Source organism: Neomonachus schauinslandi, chromosome 7 (genome assembly GCF_002201575.2).
Source record: "Neomonachus schauinslandi chromosome 7, ASM220157v2, whole genome shotgun sequence".
NCBI classification, from domain to species: domain Eukaryota; kingdom Metazoa; phylum Chordata; class Mammalia; order Carnivora; family Phocidae; genus Neomonachus; species Neomonachus schauinslandi.
This window is the reverse complement of record NC_058409.1, coordinates 142310976-142331164: the sequence shown is the minus strand read 5'-3', so window position 1 is coordinate 142331164 and position 20189 is coordinate 142310976. Positions and strand designations below refer to the sequence as shown.

General features: G+C 44.1%; 1 protein-coding gene across 1 annotated transcript in view; it reads right to left on the bottom strand.

Moving 5' to 3' along the window:
- Positions 1-20189, bottom strand: part of CTNND2 (catenin delta 2) — an 896858-nt gene that overhangs the window by 23870 nt on the left and 852799 nt on the right. The window contains exon 20 of the mRNA XM_044916688.1: positions 17308-17392. Within this exon, the coding sequence (XP_044772623.1) occupies positions 17308-17392 (85 nt within the window). The remainder of the gene's footprint in view (positions 1-17307; positions 17393-20189) is intronic.

The window sequence follows — 20189 nt, the reverse complement described above, 5'->3', positions numbered from 1 at the left end:
CACTATGAACAAACTGCTTTGAGACCACACTATAGACCACTGTAGTCTGCGAAGCAGGGCTAGGCCTTATTTATTTCTGAAGCCCTGGTCCTTGGCACAGTGCCTGCAACACAGAGATGCCTAATAAATGCTCATTGGATCCAGTGACTTAAGATGCCTGCATTAATTATTGGAAAACAAAATGATAATGTCATAGGCTTTGTAGTTCTTATACTCTGTTGTCCGGTAACAAATGAAGGTTATCAGAACTTTACGGTACATTTTATTTTTTTTTATTTTAGGCTAGAGCAACCTCATCAGTATCATCTTCTGCTGTGGGGATTATCTGTCTTTTATGACATGCTTACCGCTGGGCTGAAGGCTGTGTTAATTTAGGTAAAAGGGTCCTTAAATAATGGCCTACGGCTTGCCTGCTCTGTTTTCCTCGGCTGCTGCTATTTCAGTGTGAGGTATATAAAACTGCCTCTTCTTTAAGCAGTCTTGTAGATAATTTGCAGCACCATTCTACCTGCCACATCTGGCCCAGATCGGCGCCAATTCCCTGCCAGCACTCCAGGCACGTACTGCACCCTACCTCATCCCTACTGCTGCCTGTATCCTGCAGCTCAGACAACACCAGCACCTCCCCACAGCCCAGGCGCCCCGTCCTCCCCGAACGCAAATCCTTCGGAGAGCCTCGGAGAGCCAGGAAGAAAGGGGAGAAGGGAGAGCGCATCATGTTTTCCATTAGCTTTGCTCCAATTTCTTTTAAAGTTGGGTGCAGAAGTCCACGCCTACTGCCAGAACCGAAGGGCTGGTTTCTGAATGGGTCACCTGTGGGGACATTCCTGGGCAGGGAAGACTGGCACCCAGAGTCACTGCCCCGGAAAGAAAGAGGGATGCAGGGCACACCAACAGGAGGTGTGGGGAGCAGTCTGGTAAGATGGAATGATGTGGAACCACAGAGGAGTGTTCACAGATTTACTGCCTTCCCTAGATCCCCCTAATTCGAACTGCCGGGGAGCATCCTGTCTCCCAGCTGAGCCCCCATCCCCCTGGCCTCCACGCTGAATCAGAGAAGTGAGGCACAGGGACAGAAACACACCAGCGGAGGGGGAAGGAGGGAAAGGATGAGGAAGAGAGGTTGCTCCATGTATATACTCGGGTTTACAGAGATGGTGGAGAGGCAGAGTAAATATTTCAGGGGCTGTTGAGAGGATCTGGTGATTGGAGAGAGAGAAAGGGGTAAATCCTCAGGCATGTGCTTCAGGAGATGCGATGGAAGGAAATGGAATTTCACCTAAGTTCCACTGTGGTCTCTGACCTCTGGAAGAGGGCGCCCTTTGGGGACTAGACAGCAACGGGTAGAGGGTGACGGGGTTTGTGAATGCCCATTTAATGATACGTTAAATGCGATGTTCCCATTTACAGGTCCATTTCCAAAGTGCATTCTGGAGGTTTTATCTTCTACACTTAGGATTCAGAGTTAACAAATCTTTTCTAATGCTAAGTGACATATCTGACTTGGACAAAAGCTTCAATAAATAATTAACCTTGAAAATGGAGAAGAGTTGTGATTTGCTCCGAGACAGATCTCAGTTGGTACCCAAAATATACACTAGGACACCCTTAGCCTGTCCATATGTGGTCATTGGAAGAAAGCTTCGGAACCCCCTTAATCTGGTGAGATTTTCTCGGCCTCTAGACAAGGATTTCTCAGTAGGCACACAGAGACTATTTGATTCTGGAGTAACAAATACAAGTTTTTGGCGCTAGCTGTCCTTGAAGGTCTCAGTCCATCAAGCTTGTCAATTCTAATCTGCTGTGAGTGACTTGAGATAGAAAGAAAGCGTGGTGGAAATCCTTCGGGCTTTCAGCAACCCAAGCTCATCCACTCACTCAAACTAGAACACTTACAGCTTGTTACTCGCATTCACTAACGGGACTTCTTCATCAGGAACCTATTTTTCAGATGAAAGTCAAAACAAGATGTGTTGTCATCCTCTGAAAAAGGTAACCAGCTAAGATATTACGGCTCACTTATGAAAAACTTGATTGCTCACAGTTTGTGTTGGTTTTCTAGTCATTTTTAAGTGGACGAAACCTATTAATGTAATCACACATGAAGCAGAGAAAGAAGAGATTCCAAATTAGTGGTTGCTTATGCATACACACTTCTTATTTCAATAAAAGGTATTACATAGAAAAAAACGGAAGTAGGGTATCCACCGTCTGTGTGATTGGAGCCCAAACCAGATTCTGCATGTCAGCGAAACCTCAGCTTCCCTTTGCTGTAATAAAACAAGCTTCCGTCTCTTTTTAAGGTAAAGTGTTTGTTAAAGATTCATCAAAACAAATTCCATCAACAATTCTACAGCAAAAGCTAGTAGAGTTAAATACTGAAATTAAATCTTCAGGGCCAAGAGGGAGTATTTGCAGTTTAATACAGAAATAAATACCTCCTGACATACCAGTTGCTGTCGTATTTGTTTGTTTCAGCCCTGGTGCTGCTTCTTTTTTTTTTTATTTTAAGATTTTATTTATTTGCGAGAGAGAGAATGAGAGACAGAGAGCATGAGAGGGAGGAGGGTCAGAGGGAGAAGCAGACGCCCCGCCGAGCGGGGAGCCTGATGCGCGGGACTCGATTCCGGGACTCCGGGATCATGACCTGAGCCGAAGGCAGTCGCCTAACCAACTGAGCCACCCAGGCGCCCCAGCCCTGGTGCTTCTAATGGCATTTAATTAAATTGATTCGGATGCTTAAAGGTACAGTAAATATGGAGTCTTCCGTAGTACAGGTTTCCCCCACTATCTGAAAGGTCACTTTATGCCACTTTTCTCTAATGAAAGACCTGCCTTTAGTAACCTGTTTTCACTAACTGAAAGAAATCTGATGAGGATTTTGGCTTTTAGGAAATGATAATTGCTCCTCCACTTTACAGGATTTCACTTACAAAAGGTTTCATAGGAGCACTCTACTTTCACATAGTGGGGGAAACCCGTACCATCTTTTAAAAGCAAATACCAAGTACATCCATTTCAGGAATTCAATTTCCTGCCATGGGGGCCTAATTCTAAAGAATCAATATCACCGAGAAGATCTGACAAGTTGGAAAGAAATGTATGTAATTTGGTCAAAGAAAGCATACCATTGTTAACTACCAGTAGTTAATGGAATGCAGAAAAAACACACAGGAAATGGAATAAAGACCAGTTCAGTCCCTTTGTTTCCCTGGTGTCACCTCTGAGGCCTTAAAACAAAGACCTGAGGTGGATGATCTCTAACAATGCCCTTTGTGTTCTAGTTAGTGCTGCAGTTAAATTTGGGGTGAATAGAAGAAAGTTCAGTCTTTATGTTTAACAAGATCCAAACGTCTCACTTCTAAATGCTCCATTCTGACATCTGAAAAGCCAAGTCTCTTATAGCTGTACTCATCAGTGGTCAGTAAGTTCAAAGCTCACCCCGGGGCCTAACCTCGAGGTCTCTACATTCCACCCTACTTGAAAGTGCCGCAGACCATGGACACGGAAGCAGTCACTGCGTGTGTCCTCTGCTAAGCTTCAACTCTGGGGTAGTGACCTTGTTGGATTTATTTCATAAACAGGAATAAGTACCTGGCACTGTGCTGGGAAAGGGGCTAGAGCAGAGGGAGGTAGGAAGGACTCCTGAGAGGGAGATGGAGGGGAGATGGACATTTAAAATATGATCGCATCACATTACATTTCCGGTAAGAGCCATGAAGAAAAAGTACAAGTTATGATAAGGGCTTTTTACTAGCCTTGGAGGGTTGAGAGAGGGAGATTTCTTTGAGGAAGTGACAAACTGAGATGGAGAGAGCCAGGCTTTGTAGGAGAGGAGGGAACGCATTTTTCACCAAGGAATGGACCTGTGCCCAGGCAGTGCAAAGGCCCTGAGGTTGGCACAGCCCTGTGCCTGCCAAGAAGAACCAGGGGTCCAGTGTGGCTGAAAGTGATTAAGGGGAGGGTAGAGAGAGATGAGCTTGGAGAGATGGGTAAGAGAGATATTGGAAGCTACTGAAGAGTTTTAATCAGGACACTGATAAGGTTAGATTTGGATTTTATACAAGTGTATCTGGAATGCTTAATGAAAAATAGATTGAAGATGGTAAAGTAGATTCCACAAAACCAATCAGGCAGCAATCGGACCAGGACTAGTGACAGATGATGATGGAAGTAAATATGGGAGAGGTAGACTCCACGGGGCTTGGTGCAAAATATAGTGGCAATAAGGGAGGAAGAGGTACACTTAGATAACTCCGGATTTCTGAAAAGAACAACCAGGTGGGCTAGGTGCTATTTACTGAGATGGACGACGATGCAAGAACAATGGATTTGGGGAAGGTCTGGAGAGCTGCTTGTCAGGTGTGTGCACTGTCAGAGCTTGTGATCTACTGAAGTGGAGACATCACATGGTAGTTGTAAATATAAGCTTTGAGTTCAGGAGTGAAGACCATATAGGGAAATAGACGTGGATGCCATTGGCATTCAAATGTGTTTTAAGAGCATGGGAGCAGATGAGATCATCTACAATAGAAGGTAGAGGGTGGAAAGCAAAGATGCCTCAGGGACGATCAGGAGTCTGCAGAAAAGACTGAGGTGGAGTGCCTTGCAAGGTCGGAGAAAAACCAGGCAGGAAAGGATGGTGGCAGGGAAGCCGGGAGGAGATCATGTAAGGGAGGAGGATGTGGCTGGGACCGCTCACTGCTCTTCCACATCCATTTCCTTTTGTTCCCGGACACACATCCAGACCCCATGTCCCGGCTTCCCTTGCAGCTCTGTATGGCCATGTGATGGAGGTCTAGCCCGTGGAGGGTGAGGGGATGGGGCTGCCTATCGCCATGTATGGTGGCGGGCCTTATAGCAGGTGGTGGGGACTCTGGGCTCCTGAATGTGCAAAGAGAAGAGCTGATCTGCCCACATGAACACCTGTCCAGAACAGTTGCATGAGTGGGAAAATAAACTTCTATCACGTTGCATCATTGGATGTTTAGGTCTGCTTGTTACAGCTGGAAGCCTTCCTTGATTAATATAGACAATGGAGCTAGTTGAACACTGCAATTAGGAGCGATTTCAACAGAGGCGTGGGGACAGGCATCATCATGTCAGACTGCAGGGGTTGAAGCATAAAACAGAAAGTGAGAACTCCAAACTTTCCCGAAATGTGGCTGTGAAGCATGGGGAATGTGAGGACAGAAAGTGGGAAGGCAGAAATGGAGGAGGATGGTCAGGAGAGGATATTTCTCGTTTTTCAGACAGAAGTACAAAGAGAACATGTCCCTACAGAGGAGGAATGACCAGTGGGGGAGGCAAAAGAAACAAGAAGAGAATCAACATAGTAAGGTTCTCACGCAAAGAAGAAGACTTAACAAGAGACCTGGATATTAAGTAAGAAAAAAATATTTTTATATTTTAGAATAGAACCCAAGAAAGATAAGCATAAAATAAAACAACCAAGAAATAATGTGTAAAATGCTATTATGTATGTGGAAAAGTTAATCCGATATGTAGATATTTTCTTCTGTATTTCTAATACCTGAAATGGAGCTTAGGGTAGAGCAGGTACTCAATAAACATGAATGAAGTAACTAGGAATGGTCATTAAGAAGATGGCTCCAGTTTGTTTCCTATAGTTAAGAGTCTCTTAATGGCTTGTCTCCCTCTCTGATTTCTTCTTATTTTATTTTTCCCTCCCTTCCCCTATGATACTCTGCTTTGTTTCTCAAATTCCACATATGAGTGAGATCATATGATAACTGTCTTTCTCTGATTGACTTATTTCGCTTAGCGTCATACCCTCTAGTTCAACCCACGTCATTGCAGAGGGTTGCTGGAGGGGAGGTGGGTGGGGGGATGGGGTAGTTGGGTGATGGGCATTAAGGAGGGCACGTGATGTAATGAACACAGGGTGTACTATGCAAAGGATGAATCACTGAATGCTACGTCTGAAACTAATAATATACTCTATGCTAATTAATTGAATTTAAATAAAAAAAAAAGAAATGTCTCCAAGAGGAATCTCATGCTATTATACAAGGAGGGAGAGATGATGAGGGTGTTAAAGTACAGACTGGCACAAAGGAAGAAACAATGTGTATGTTAGATTTCTGATGCTGCGGGTTTTAGCCTCATCACGGGGGACTGTGGACAGCCCATCAGGGGTTCTGTACTACAGCAGATCAAGGAGCAACCACAGGACACATGAGGTGCATTCCCATCCTGCGACCTCCTTACTTCTTCCCTGGGCCAACGCTAATGTACCTTCTACTGCTCAAGCGACAAAAAGAGTCTGAAAACCTACAGTTCTTCCTCATTCCCCACTGAACTGGTCTCTCTGCATGGACTAAGGACACTCGTGGACTTGGGACAGTTTTCATAATTGAAGCCAACTGGAAGTTACTGTAGGCACATTTTCAATTAAATGAAAGCACTGGGGGATCTCTAAAGAATGTGGTTTTTATAAAAACCGGTGTCAAAAGGACCACTGGTGTTGGTGCCCACATCACGTGAATGTTGTAGGCATAAGCATCTCGGTGGCTCTTTCTTTCATTTTTCCACTTTGCAATAAAAACTCTGTTTTTCAGTTAGGCTCATTCTCAGCTCCCCTGCATGGAGATCTGGCCACGTGATGAAGACTTGGGCATATTTAAGCTCTGCCCTCCTTTGCTCTTTTCCTTTCCAGCTCCTTGGAATGTGGACAGAGTGCCGACCAACGCCGGAGAATGCACAGAGATGGTGAATACTGATAGAAGGAGCTAGAATCCCTGCTCTGGAAGGTGTGACGTCGGACCAGGACCGTTACACTCTTGTGTGAGACAAAAGACAAAATAGAGTCTGTGGGATTAGCTCATGTCTCATCTCGGGATTCTACAAGATCCGGCTGAGAATTCACTAGAGGGTAGAAGAGCTTGCAAGTGGGGAGAGCCTCCTCGGAGGTGGTCAATACACTGGGTATTCCTCATCTTCCAGCTCCTGAAGCATGGGGAGTGAACTACCTATTCAGCGTGACCATGAACTCTCTGGAGGGTGGGGGTTGCAGGGACTGGTGTCTTCAGCACCACTGGCAGGGGGACACACAGACTCCATGGCAGGGGTGGACTGACCATGAGCTCAAACAGCTTCGGTTTCAGACCTAACCACTCCCTGGACTCCTTCCAAGGTCTGTGCAGAACTGTATATTCACAAAGTGTACTCTTCTTCTTCAACCAGACTTCCAAAACTACCTGTGCGACAGGGACACAAAATCTGCATCCACCCTGGCTTATGTGCAGTAGAGCATCAGAAGCCTGAGGCTGATGGAGAAATCAGGACGGTTAGCTGGAGGAGGCCAGGTCCAGGCCACGGGCTCTCAGCTGGGAGGCGGTACTTCTGAGCAAACCACACCACGGCTCCCATGAGAGAAGGAACTAGAACATGAGCATCTCCTGAAAGCAGTGTGGACCAATGCCAGGCTACAAATGCACCGGGCAGGCTTGACTCTGCTCTCCTCTCTTCCTCCTTCCCTGCCAGAGCCTGGTGGGTGGGTGGCGTCAGGACACGGCAAGAAACAGTGTAGGTGAGGGGGAGGTAGGGAGAGGGAAGAAACTGACCACAGTCTTCCTGCTCAAGCAATGAAGGCTTGCATAGACATAACGTTATCCCAACTACTGCCATCCACTGAGAAATGGGGGGATACATTTCAGTTAATTGCTTAAAGTTCGAAACAAGAATGCTTGTAGACTTAAATTAAACTTTGTGAGTTTTCTAGCTCCTGATTCAATCCCTTTGCCCTGCCTTTTGTCTCCGGGGTATTTTCGTAGGCTTTGATTTAAAATGTTATGGGTAAAGCCTTGTGGAAGAGCAGAGGCACAGAGGAAATGTTCAGTCTGGGTGCTGTTCTGCAGGACTGCCGATGTGGAGATCCATCCCAGGAACAGCTATAACTTAGTCACTTCTTGTTTAGCAACTGCCATGGGCATCGATTTCCACTTTTGCACAATTGATTTTTGCTTCTGCTCCCATTTGTGCCTTTGTTTTTGGGCAGATATCATATGATGAGCGTCTGAGAAGTGTCTCAGAGAGGTCAGGGGACCTCATGAAGGAAGACCTTATTTGTCGATACAAACGTCAACAAGCAAATGCCTGGATTTATGGAGGAGACAGTACCATGGCTGAGTTTAACCTCTGCCTTTTTGTTTTTTTACCCCAACTTGACATCAAGTGATTTAGAAAAGAAAGAACCCGAGGAGTTACCATGATAAGTCTTGAAGACACCGGACTTGGGTTGTTTTAGAATCTGGCCGAAAGTCTTTATGTCCTTCCAGTCATCTCTTGGTGAAGAATTTTCCGGCACAGTAGGAAGATTAATAAACTCCTGGCAAGCAATTTCCTTGATAAAATGATAGCTCTATATTCAGTGGTTTAATTTATGTCTATATAGGATTTACTGCTTCTCCATTGCTATCTTAGATATACACAAAGCAAAAATCTATTAATTCTCAAAATGGCAACACGCAAAAGCCCTTTTCACCACAAAGCTTAAAGATCAAAACTGTGAATTTTGACCATGTAGTGTTTTTTTTCTTGACAATCTTTCAAACCATCCGTCCAGTTCTCACTGGGATCCAGTACTGGTTTTTAAGTGTCCAGCAGATGAGGGTGATGAAAGGATGTTAAGCATGAGCCCATGACTTCCGTTTGCGGGCATCAAGACTGCGGGTCCCTCTGTGTGTAGTGGCCTCTGAAAGCAGTGAAAAACAACACAAGGTCCGTGTCCATTCTCTCTCATCCTCTATGGTCTGGACATTGGGGGAAATCTGCAGGCATCCCTCACCTACCCATAATTACTTATTGATTTCTTGTTTTGTGAGTGCGGTGGTGGCAAGAGTCAATGAAACGAATATAGCAGCAGTAAGAGAAGGGAGCCCTGTGTGAGACAGGCCTTGAAGGGCATGACTCCTCTCCTACCCAAGCTCATTAGTCACTGGCTGAATGGCGCACGCAACCTGAGAGTCTATCCTCCTGACAATAAAAGGAAGGACATTTAAAGATTAGTTTTATGTTTTGTTTCTTTCATCCAAATGGCAAGAGTGAATACAATATCTCTATCCAGAGAAACATGACCTTACTTGGTCTCAAGCACAAGCAGCTTGGCACTCTTTGAGACACCAGCTCACCGTGAAAGATGCTGATGTTTTGGGTGGGGGCCACTATAGGAGCACAGCTATACACACACTAGGCAATGAATATTTGTGGAGAAGAATTAGTCTGGTATCTAACCCAGATGATTATCAGCAAGAGTTTGATTCTGACATTTAATCTGGGGCTTTGATTTGACTAGAAAAACTGTGACCCTCTACTTGCCAATAGGGACTGCCCTATCCTTTTCCATAGTAAATTTACAGGGTCTGTTTTAAGAGCCCAGCATGTTTTCTCAGCAGGAAGCCCAGGCAGAAGCAAGGGAATGGAAGGACAGACATTAAGTCCCCTCCTTCCTGATCCCCTTCTTTTAGTACCCAGTATTCAGAGGCATTTTCGCTGTGGTGCCCTGAACCTTCCTGCTACCTCTGCTTCATCTCAGGACACGCCTGTGCCTCAGAGGACAGAGCAGGTCCACAGTACCTGGAGATCCATGCTGTCTCACTGAGTAATTATCCTGAGGAGGGTCCCCTGGCATCACACATGATGGCCTGGAATGACTCCAGGTTGCTACTGATGCTTTTCTCAGAACCCTCTGGGGTAGTCTTTATGGGGCAGCCTTCCCAGCTGAGCCCCACTGAGATCCAGAGACCAGCACGTGGGCCTGAAGGTTCAGACAGACACTGGAGAATAACAAGGACCTGCTGTGCCGAGCTGGGGTCTAGGAACGAGTCCCACACGAGACGGATGTGATGGCAGGTGGCAGGGAACCACCTGGCTGGCAACCTGACCGAGGGGCCAACTACAGCCAAGGTGGGAATTCATCGCCAGCCAGTGAAATATTCAGGCTTGCTAGCTGGAAATCTTTATAAAGAGGTTATTTTGCCCCAATGTGAGCACAAATATGAAGATCTCATTTGCATTTTTAATGATTAAATATTAATACAGTACTATTTAACTATAATTGAAGAAAGATTTGGATCCAAAGCCTAAAAACAATGTGCTAAATCTCATTCAAATCTGAGTCCCAGTGGTAAACAAGCTAACGTTTTAAGTGATGGCGAAGTAAATAACACTTGAAAGCAAAACGGGCCACATATATTTTAAAGCCAAATCCCGTTACTGAATTTTGTGTTCAGGAAGATACACCAAATTGGTCTTGGACCTAACTCCTCTTGAAGACTAATAAAACAATGATCTCTACTGGCTAGGAATGAGATAAATTCCAATTTTCCATGTCATTAAGCTGTGTGTTACATTCAAAACCTTCAGACACTGGCAGCCAAGGCTGGAATTAGAAGTTTGGAGAACAAAGTAATCAGAAGAGTTCAAGTAAACTAAGAACTTCAATTTTTAAAAAAGTTAAGCCATCTACTTTAGTTTTGCCAGAGGGATAGATATGATTTATTTCGTTTTCTTCATTCCTATTTTCTAGCATATAGTAAAGCAGTCTTTCTCAGGCAGGGTTTGCTCATTTTGCATGGAATTCAGAATTTTGCTCATTAGGAGCTGATATTTTAATTGTACTAGAGTTGGAGGCAAGTTTCATTGCAATTTCTATTAAGAAATGACTTGTAATATAAGTTCATAATTCAAATCCTCCCACAATTAATATCTGAACCAAGGAAGAAAATTGTTTTCTACAAAAGTATAAATAAATCTTATCTAGATATTAAATATCACCTTCTGCTGCGATATTTTTAGCTGTAAGCTCTAACTATACAAGTTTGAATTAAAACTTTTTTATTCATTCAAATGACTCTACCCTCCAGTTGTTTTAGATTACCAAGGAATGACCTTTAATGCAGCTCTGGGGAAGAGGTCAGAAAGACGATTTTCAGGGGAGGTGATATAAAAAAAATGTAGGAAAAATGAAGAAGATTAGGTGGGCAAGTAGGGTGCTGGGTGGCATAGTGATGGGGCACAGACCGTGAAGAGGCTTTGGAGGGTTGGGGGAGAGGCAAGGAAATTGAACGGGGGACACAGAAGTTCAGTACAGCTGGTGGCTAAATTTGGGCAGAAGGCTGGTGATGAGCTGGGGATGAGCTGCTCCTGGAAGGTCTCACGGGCTGTGCTGAGATGTCTGGACTCTGTCTTGAGGCAAAGGGAGCCATGGGCAGGTATGGTTCTGAAAAGTCATTTAGTCAAATTTGCTTTCTAGAAAGTTCCGCCTGGCTGCCATTTGGATAGTGTCCTGGAGAGGAGGCAGCCCGAAGTTGGGGAGCCCAGTTAGGGGTCTGTGGCAGTGATCCAGAGGAAAGAAGCCACTTTCTTGGCCATGACCATAGAGAGAAGTGGATGGAGGCTGACGTGTGGGTCTTTCTGGGGGGTTTGGATGCAGACACGTGAAGGAGAGGTGATAGCCAACAGTGGTTCCTGGGCACGGGTTTAGGTGAGGGAGGATGCAGGAAGAGGACTCGAACCCAGGACAGTAGGCCGGTTTGAGATCTGGTTGGTTTGAGGTGCTGTGAGAATGTGAGTAGGTTAACTGACAGGTGGCCAGATATACAGAGAAACAGATTTGGGAGAGTCGTAGACGTGGGTGGTAATTGAAGTCAGGGGAAGAGGTCGTGTGTGAGGTAAGAAAGATCTAGATACAGAACCTGGGGGGACGTCAACATTTGAGAATGAACAGGAAGACGGGCTCAAGAAGGATGGAGAAGCAGCAATCGGACAACTTGAGATGACTCAGGGGACAGTGATGTCATAGAAGTCGCCTGAAGATTATTTCTGTGAGTGAGGCGATTTTACTACATCATGTTAATAGACTAGAAACGTACAGGATCACAGCAGGGCCTCTTATCAGGGAAACATGGCATGCTCTTCACTAAGTCAGGGCTTGAACTCAGGTTTGTTAACTGCAGTCCTAGAGGTCTCCGTGATCCTCACTAACCCTAGTCTTCGGCACAGTTGACCTGCACAGAGTAGCACTGCATGGAATAACAGCATTCAATTCTCTTCTAAAACCGTGGCAACTTGCATTGTCGTTAATGGCCTTCCTATAAAAGCCTACGTAATCTGGTCTACTTATACCCCTGGAGTGCAAGCAGGGGCACTGGAGAGGCATTTAGGGTTTGGGGGGAGGGAGGGTGGAGAAACCAAGGGGGAAGAGAGCTGTGAAAATGTGGAAGTGAATAATGATGATGGTGATGATGATGACAAAATGAAAACCTTGCATCCAAACATCCAGCTGCCTGTGGACAGGATGGCAGAGAGCATTTGGCAGCCAAATGGCATGAACAATGTTTCAGAATTAACAGCAGGAACTCCTGTTGGTATGTGACTTTCCAGTTTACAAAGCTCCTGGATGATGCCTGTCCCATTGGGCACAATCAGCAATCCCACTGGGCACGTGTCATGGCATTTACTTCACGGTTGAGAAAAGCAAGGGACAGGGATGGGACTGATGGGGAGATGCCTGCCATCTCCATGAATGGATGGTCTTTGACACCAGGTCTTTGACACCAGGGCGGAGGAAAGTTACAGACTGGTACCCAAAGCAGAAGGCAGGCATCAAGGAGGCCCCAACCTCCCAAATTCATAGGGCTCTGAGGACATTCCAGATGCTCCAGCACATCTATGAGCACTGACAGTGAGACCCAGGGAACCAAAGGTCTACCTGCTGTCCATCAGCAGGAAGGCACCACAGGGCTGCCCAAAGTCAGTTCCTACCTGATAGGCAGGGAAGTCTCAGGGAGCTTGTCTAGTCATTCTGCATCTTGAATCTCTGGCCATTGATTCTAAGTCCTATGCTCTTTGTAACTGACCAGATAGTGGGATGAGCCTCCCAGGCACTAAGTTGCTTTCAAGCCTTGTTAGCAGTTGAGTGTCCAGCACCAGGGAAGCATAGTGTCACTCTTTTTCTTCTGCTTGAACTAAAGTTGGAGGAATATACTCATCTTGGGGTGCTACTTTACAGAAAGGATCTGACAAACTTGCATGGGTGTAGAAAAAAGTGAGGGTCTGGTGAACTTTGTGGAAATGCTGATATATTAGAACCGAGCATGTCTGGCCTGAGCAGGGATGACCTCGTGGAGACAGAATGGCTAGCTTCAAACACAGAAGGCTATCACAGATGAGAAAAATTAGACTTTTCAGAATGGCATTGGAGGGCAGAAGTTGCTGATAAAGACATTTTTACTTAATGCAAGTAAGAAGTTCTGAATAACCACAGCCACTCTGAAATGGAATAATATGCCTCATTAGACAGTGAATACAACAGAGATTAAATGTATTAGAACACAAGGAAAAGACTACTGGAGCTGAGAGTGCCTTTCTTTTTTCAGTACAAGAACCACCTTCCTCCTGCCATAAAGTTTAGCAAGAATCCTGGCTGCCTACTTTTCCCGTCCTGCCTTACAGCTGGGTTCAGCCATGCGACTGAGTTCTTGGTCTGAGATATGAGCAGGAGCTCAGCCCTTTTTTGTATCACTTGCTTACAAGAACATCACTTGCCCTTACTTCCTCTCTCTCTCTTTTCCTGTGGGCTGGAATGAGAGATAGATGAGCTAGGGAGCTTTTCTTACAAGGGCAAGGACAACAAGGCAAAGCAACAAGATGGCTCCCAGGATCCCCTGCTGGTCCGGGTCACCTGCCCAACTGGGTACAGTCCCATGAGTGGGAAGGAGATACTTGTTCAGTTTGAACTTGTACATTTTTGAGTCTTTCTGTTAGAGAAGCATAGCCTGTATCCTAACCAATGTAACTAGTTCTGGGAGATGTTGTACAGATTATTAAGGCATTATATAATGGTTTGCAAACAATGGTTTCTGTAATCTTATAATTCTATGTCCCCTGCCCTCGAATTTTGTCTCCTTTTTTCCAAAACCAGCTCTCCCGACAGTCCTCAGCATGGTCAAACATAAGCACCCCATATGTCAGTGACCTCATTTTCTTAAAGTACAGAGGTTCCCAAAAGTCAAGAACTGTTGACCTCCAGCTTCTTCTCCATCCCTATATCGAGTCTGCTCCTAAGGGTCATCTTCTTTTCCCTTAGAAAACAGTCTCTGGAATGATGCAGCTGATAAAGAAATTTTTTTTTTCTAAAGATTTTATTTATTTATTTATTTATTTGAGAGAGAGAGAGAGAAACAGCATGAGAGGGGAGAGGGTCAGAGGGAGAAGCAGGCTCCCCGCTGAGCCGGGAGCCCGATGTGGGACTCAATCCCAGGACTCCGGGACCATGACCTGAGCCGAAGGCAGTCGCTTAACCAACTGAGCCACGCAGGCGCCCGCTGATAAAGAAATTTTAAAGTTCTATTTGTGGTTATCCAAACTTAAGGACTGGTTAAAAAAAAAAAAAGGTGGTGCATGATGCATGTGATAACAGTCTTCTGCAATTATTTATTTTCCTTTAGGGGAAAAAAGTTAGAAGTCCAGGCCTCACTGAAGTTGAAGGTTCAGATAACACAAATATGTTTTGGCTCGCTATGTCTCAGGAATCACACAAAATTTTTAACTGGTCAACACACCCAGTCGGAAGAATATTCTGATTTATTAAATGTGTCTCTCAAAGTAAAATAAAGTCATTGAGCTAATGAAATGAGATTCTGGCCTCTGTGCCTGAGTCCTAGGAGGAAATTAGCCAGTGACAGATGGACCTTTAATTCTGTCCCATAGATATGCCATTTTCATTTCAATTTCTCTCTCCCTACTCATGTTTTCCTCTTATGCATAATGCCCTTAAGCCGTGCCTCCTAATTTATGCAAACTCCATGTATTTGAGATTTTGCTCTATAATTTTCCTACCCTAATTTATCCAGTAAATCTGTAGTACATATTTCTGAAACTAATGAAGTTACCAGTAATTATTCCATATTTCATTTTTACCCACATTAGCTGCTTCCCTTGTCTTATGTTTTCCCTGAAACTCTTCTTTCTTTCTTTAAGCCTATAATAGATATTTAATAAACAGATTTGAAGCATGGAGAATTAACAGATACGGATCAGACATTTTTTCAATGATATGTAAATTGTCAAGGAAGAACAAAAAGGAAATCTATTTCCCCACTGATTAACAACAATTCATAAGGATGAATGAATTTGGTCTTCTCACCAAAGGAGTTTTCAAAAAGAAAAGCTTTTGTGAATTTTGAGCTTTGCTATCATGATATTGAGCATAAAGGTCCTCATTTCATTTCGCAACTGCATAATTTGGAAATTATTAAGAACGGCTCTTTCTCCACCTTTTTAAATCATGGGTCAGCTAAAAACATCACCATGGGTCAAATTGAAAACATCAGCATCGGTTTCTCCAGATCATCCTCCTTGAACGTCCTCACACGAAACACATTTTAAACCATCTTTAGCTCTTGATTTTTAGCTCTATTAAATTCCTGTCAACACATTCTTTCCCTTCATGAAAATAAAAAGACAATTACACTTTCTGAACCCTACTACCAACCTAGAAAAAAACTAAGATGGAAAACTCATACTACCATTCAACAAATAACTTGTCGAGTCTCTAAAAGCAGTTTCCCTTCAATGCACATAGGTAGGGGAAGGTGTATTTCTGCAAAGAACTCTTCAGGATCCAAAGGAAAGTGGAGTTTATTTGAGGTAGTAATATTTCATCAAGCTTCTGGAGCCACTGACTCAGAACAACCAGCTCCCTACTAATTTATAGCGTGTTCTTCGTGTCCAGCTGTCTGTTGAGCCGAAGGATCCTGTCCTGGGAGAGAATTCATTCGGCTCCTGGAGGAGTCCACAAAGGAACTAAGTAGGGACGCTGGGATGTGAATTTCAAGCAAAACAATATGTAACCCAAAACTTTTGAGAGAAGGGCTTATTCTAACGTGCAAAATATTTAGAAAAGAACATAATCCACCTACAACACTCCCAGAACACTATATTTTGCCATCTCTGTTCCAACTTAAACATTCTTGCTCTTAGCAAATAGGAAAACCTTGAAGGAGAAATATATAGGCTAAACTTTGTAAAAAAAAAAACCTGCAAAGTAATGAGAGCGTAAGGGAAATAGAAAGGCCTGGGGGAAGTCCAGAAACAGACTATAACTCAGTAGAACCAGTGATTAAATATTTACTTTTCCCCACCAGCTTAGAAAAAGACAGGTTTTCGCTCTGGCAAGATGGATCCTGCTCTCTGTGTTGCGAACCTCTTGCTGCGGTCCTGCATGCCCAACCCGAGACTGGCAGGCAGGGGTTGAAGGCAGAGTGACTTCAGCTCACTCTCCTCCTCCACGCAGGTGGTCAGGGGGCTGCAAGGAGGTGCTCTGAGGAAGCCCAGGCCCCTGTCTCAGTCCCGCTTAGGCTTTCTGAATCCCTACCGAGACCCAAGCCTATGCTGTGCTCCCTGTGGACGAGTGATGTGCTCTACGCCTATCTGTTCCCTCAAATCTATCGTGGGATCATCAATCATTTAAACTACCCACATGGGCTGGTCCGGTCACGATAAAAAACACTCTGGGATACACTGTTAAAAAATTCTCCCCTTCTAACCAAAAAGGAAGAGTTATACACCCTTTATTTAGCATCCCTTGGAAACGAGGTATAGAATCAAAGTGCCTAGATGTGACACTTTTCCGTGATGATTTTATTTTTAAACCTTTTTGGGGTTGAACACCTCTGTGAAATGTATAATATAAACTCCCTCCCGCCTCCTGACAGTGTGTGGGACAAACATGCAGCTGTCATCAGGAACATCAGCCCTCTCTCTGTGGGCAGTGACTCAGTGAGGGTCGGGGCTAGGCATATAGAAGAGGCTGTTGGGTCTTCTCCTCCTCGTTCTTGGGCTGTGATACTTCTCGGCTTCCTGAATTGCTTTATATATATACATTTTTTCGTCTTCTCTCCAACATTATTGCCAACACCTATCTATGCCTTTTTTTCCTTGGCAAAATCACTCAGTTCATTAATTTTTAGTCTATTGTACAATATGGGCACTCAGGAAAACAAGCTTATTTTCTTTTCTGTAAGACAACCTAGTGTAAGACCCTACGAACATGGCTCTGCCCAATCCAGAAGATTCATGGATCTTAGTGTCTGTCCGGGGACACTTAGTGACCCTTCTCTTCTGCTTCTTCATTGATTGTCTTGCTTTATTTGTGTTTCAATCCCTCAGACTGTTGGACAAGTCCTTTCCATATCTGTGATGCACCTTGTTATGACCTGATATTGGGTCTTTGGGATCAGGGCCTGTGTGAACCATGAAACAAGAAGGTAAAGCAAACCTTACCTTTTTGTAGAGACTCCTCAGATCTCTGTACTGCCACATGCTGTTTAGGACCTGAGATGCGGCCTTGACCACTTTTGGAGAGTGTCTGATAAAGAAAAGACAAGACGTGTAAGGTAGTGAAGTAAGGTAGCTGGGCTTCAGACGGACGCTGACTCATCAGGAATTTACAGCATTAACAGGAATACATGTCCTTATGGCCTCCGGCTCTTTGCCTCTCAGCTGGGCGGAAGGGCAAGGGACGGTCTACCAGTCTCCAACCTTACTCTCCTCAACACAGCCACGAGGGCAAGTGACAGGAATGCATTCAATTTGGCCAAGGATTTTCAAAATGCAAAAGGAAGAGCAGGACCTTGAGTCTGAATGCAGATGTAGTGGAAGAGAAAGAAAAGTCGCGATCAGTAAGGGCCAGAGTTGGGAGTTTGTTTTTTGTTTTTTTTTTTTAAAGATTTTTATTTATTTATTTGAGAGAGAGAGAATGAGAGAGAGCACATGAGAAGGGTTAGGGTCAGAGGGAGAAGCAGACTCCCTGCCGAGCAGGGAGCCCGACGCGGGACTCGATCCAGGGACTCCAGGATCATGACCTGAGCCGAAGGCAGCCACTTAACCAACTGAGCCACCCAGGCGCCCCAGAGTTGGGAGTTTTAATGGCAGTGTGTGTGACACCTGTGTGGTAAGTAAGAAGAAGAAAAATATCCATTTTCTCAACTGAAGCAGGAGGGCGTATAGAGCGTTGGCTCTCGGGGCCTGCATGATGAAAGGGAGCTGCTCTCCATTTGCCCAGGGGGTTGGCAGCGGGAGAAGAGGTGTGCGCATTCTCTCTCACACTTACACAGAGGAATGCACAAGCCCCGTGTACAATTAAAGTTCCATCCTGTGGACCACAGTGAGAAACTAAAACCACATAAACCTTCTGACTGTGGTTCTTAGCATTTCCTTGAGTCATGGCTTTAAAATCGCTATACAACGCTAGCTCAGTATTTCGACTTTTGGGTCAGTGCCCATCTGTGTCTCAAAACAGACACGAGGTCCATAAACCAGTGTTGAATTAATCTGATCTCCTTGGAAGTGATTCTGGCCAGTGGTGAGGGAAACTGTTCATTACCTGTAGATTCTTTATTCTAACGGCTCGTTCCACAGCCAGCAGCACAATGCTAGTGGTTGCCAGGGACGCCGTGGCCTGTCTCAGGGACTGGCATGTTTTTTTCCTAAAGGGTCAGATAATAAATATTCCCCACTTTGGGGGGCCATATGGTCTTGATCGCAGCTACTCAGCTCTGCAACTGTAGCACGAGAGGCGTCATAATAATACATCAGCGAGTGGAAGTGGCTGTGTTTTGAGCAAATGTTATTGACAAAGGCAGGAAGTGGGTGGGATTTGGCCCCTGGGCCATAGATTGCTGACCCCTGGTCTATGTGTATGGTGACTCCTGCAGTCAGGCAGGATGTAACCATTCGTGAGGACCCCAAGGTGAAGTCCACCCTGAAGCTGACCAGTGCTGCGGCCGCCCAAGGACTCCCAGAAGAGAAAATCTGAACTGAGACCAAAAATGCCTTTGAAATAAAATGGCTTTTGAAATAGAAAGTGAGCAGATGGTGAGATGGGCTGAGGTTGAGGTTGGATTCAAGAGCCAGAGTAAGTGGCTCTTGTGAGGATGTGCATGTTGTAATGGAATGAGGAGATGTTAATACATGGTCCATGACATGTCTGCTACGTTCCTGGGTCCTCAAGTTTGCAATTTAGACCAAGTAAGTTTAAGGTCCCTTCGTCCATTTGCTTACTGGTAGCATTAACAATCATTCTTGCTATTTTTATTGCTGAGATGGAATTCGAATTTGGCTGTGTTTGAAAATACTAGTTATATCATGTATTTTTAGTTTATTTATTTATTTATTTATTACTTTTGGTTTTCTTTTTTTTAAATTTAAATTCAATTAGCCAACATATAGTACATCATTAGTTTCAGAGGTAGTGTTCAACAATTCATCAGTTGTCTATGTCATGTATTTTTAAAGGAAAAAAAAATGTAGAGTCCTTATAAATTTCAAAGATTTTTTTTCTCTATGAAAGATGAACTATAAGTGACATATGTATTTTCCTTTACTAAAACGGATGGTCGCTAAATGATTGTATAATTTCTGCTAGTGTCATGCTCTAAACGTAATATTAAATTCCTTTGTTTTTTTTTTTAAAGATTTTATTTATTTATTTGACAGAGAGAGACACAGTGAGAGAGGGAACACAAGCAGGGGAGTGGGAGAGGGAGAAGCAGGCTTCCCGCGGAGCAGGGAGCCCAATGCGGGGCTCGATCCCAGGACCCTGGGATCATGACCTGAGCCGAAGCAGCGCTTAAGGACTGAGCCACCCAGGCGCCCCTTAAATTCCTTTGATTTAAAGACAGAGAATTTTAGATCTTTTCATGGATGCGGCCACAGGTACATGTTAATCTTATATAATCAATGCTGAACAATGCTGTTACGTTTTGCTGTATTTTATCATTGTTAGCTAGGTATTTGTCCATGACAATAGTCAAGCAACTCTTGAGGAACATATATGAATATTCAGGTAGTGGTAAGGTAGTTGAGACATATTTAGTATGCAAAAATTCCTTGGAAACAGTGTAATATTTTGTTTCTACTTCTTGCTTAGTTACAAAATAGAAAAAGACTACGAATGTATAATGAATAGTGGGTTTTAACTTCTCAATTAAAATGCCAGTATATTACAATATATAACATGTGAAGGTCAAACAAACATTGCTTTTTTAGACTTTAAAAGTCCATCACTAGATTGGTACCATAGCAACTTCTACTTGAACAACTATTACTATTGATTGAAGGACTTGAACAATTGAGTGTTTCTAATGTGACAAGTGACTACAGCC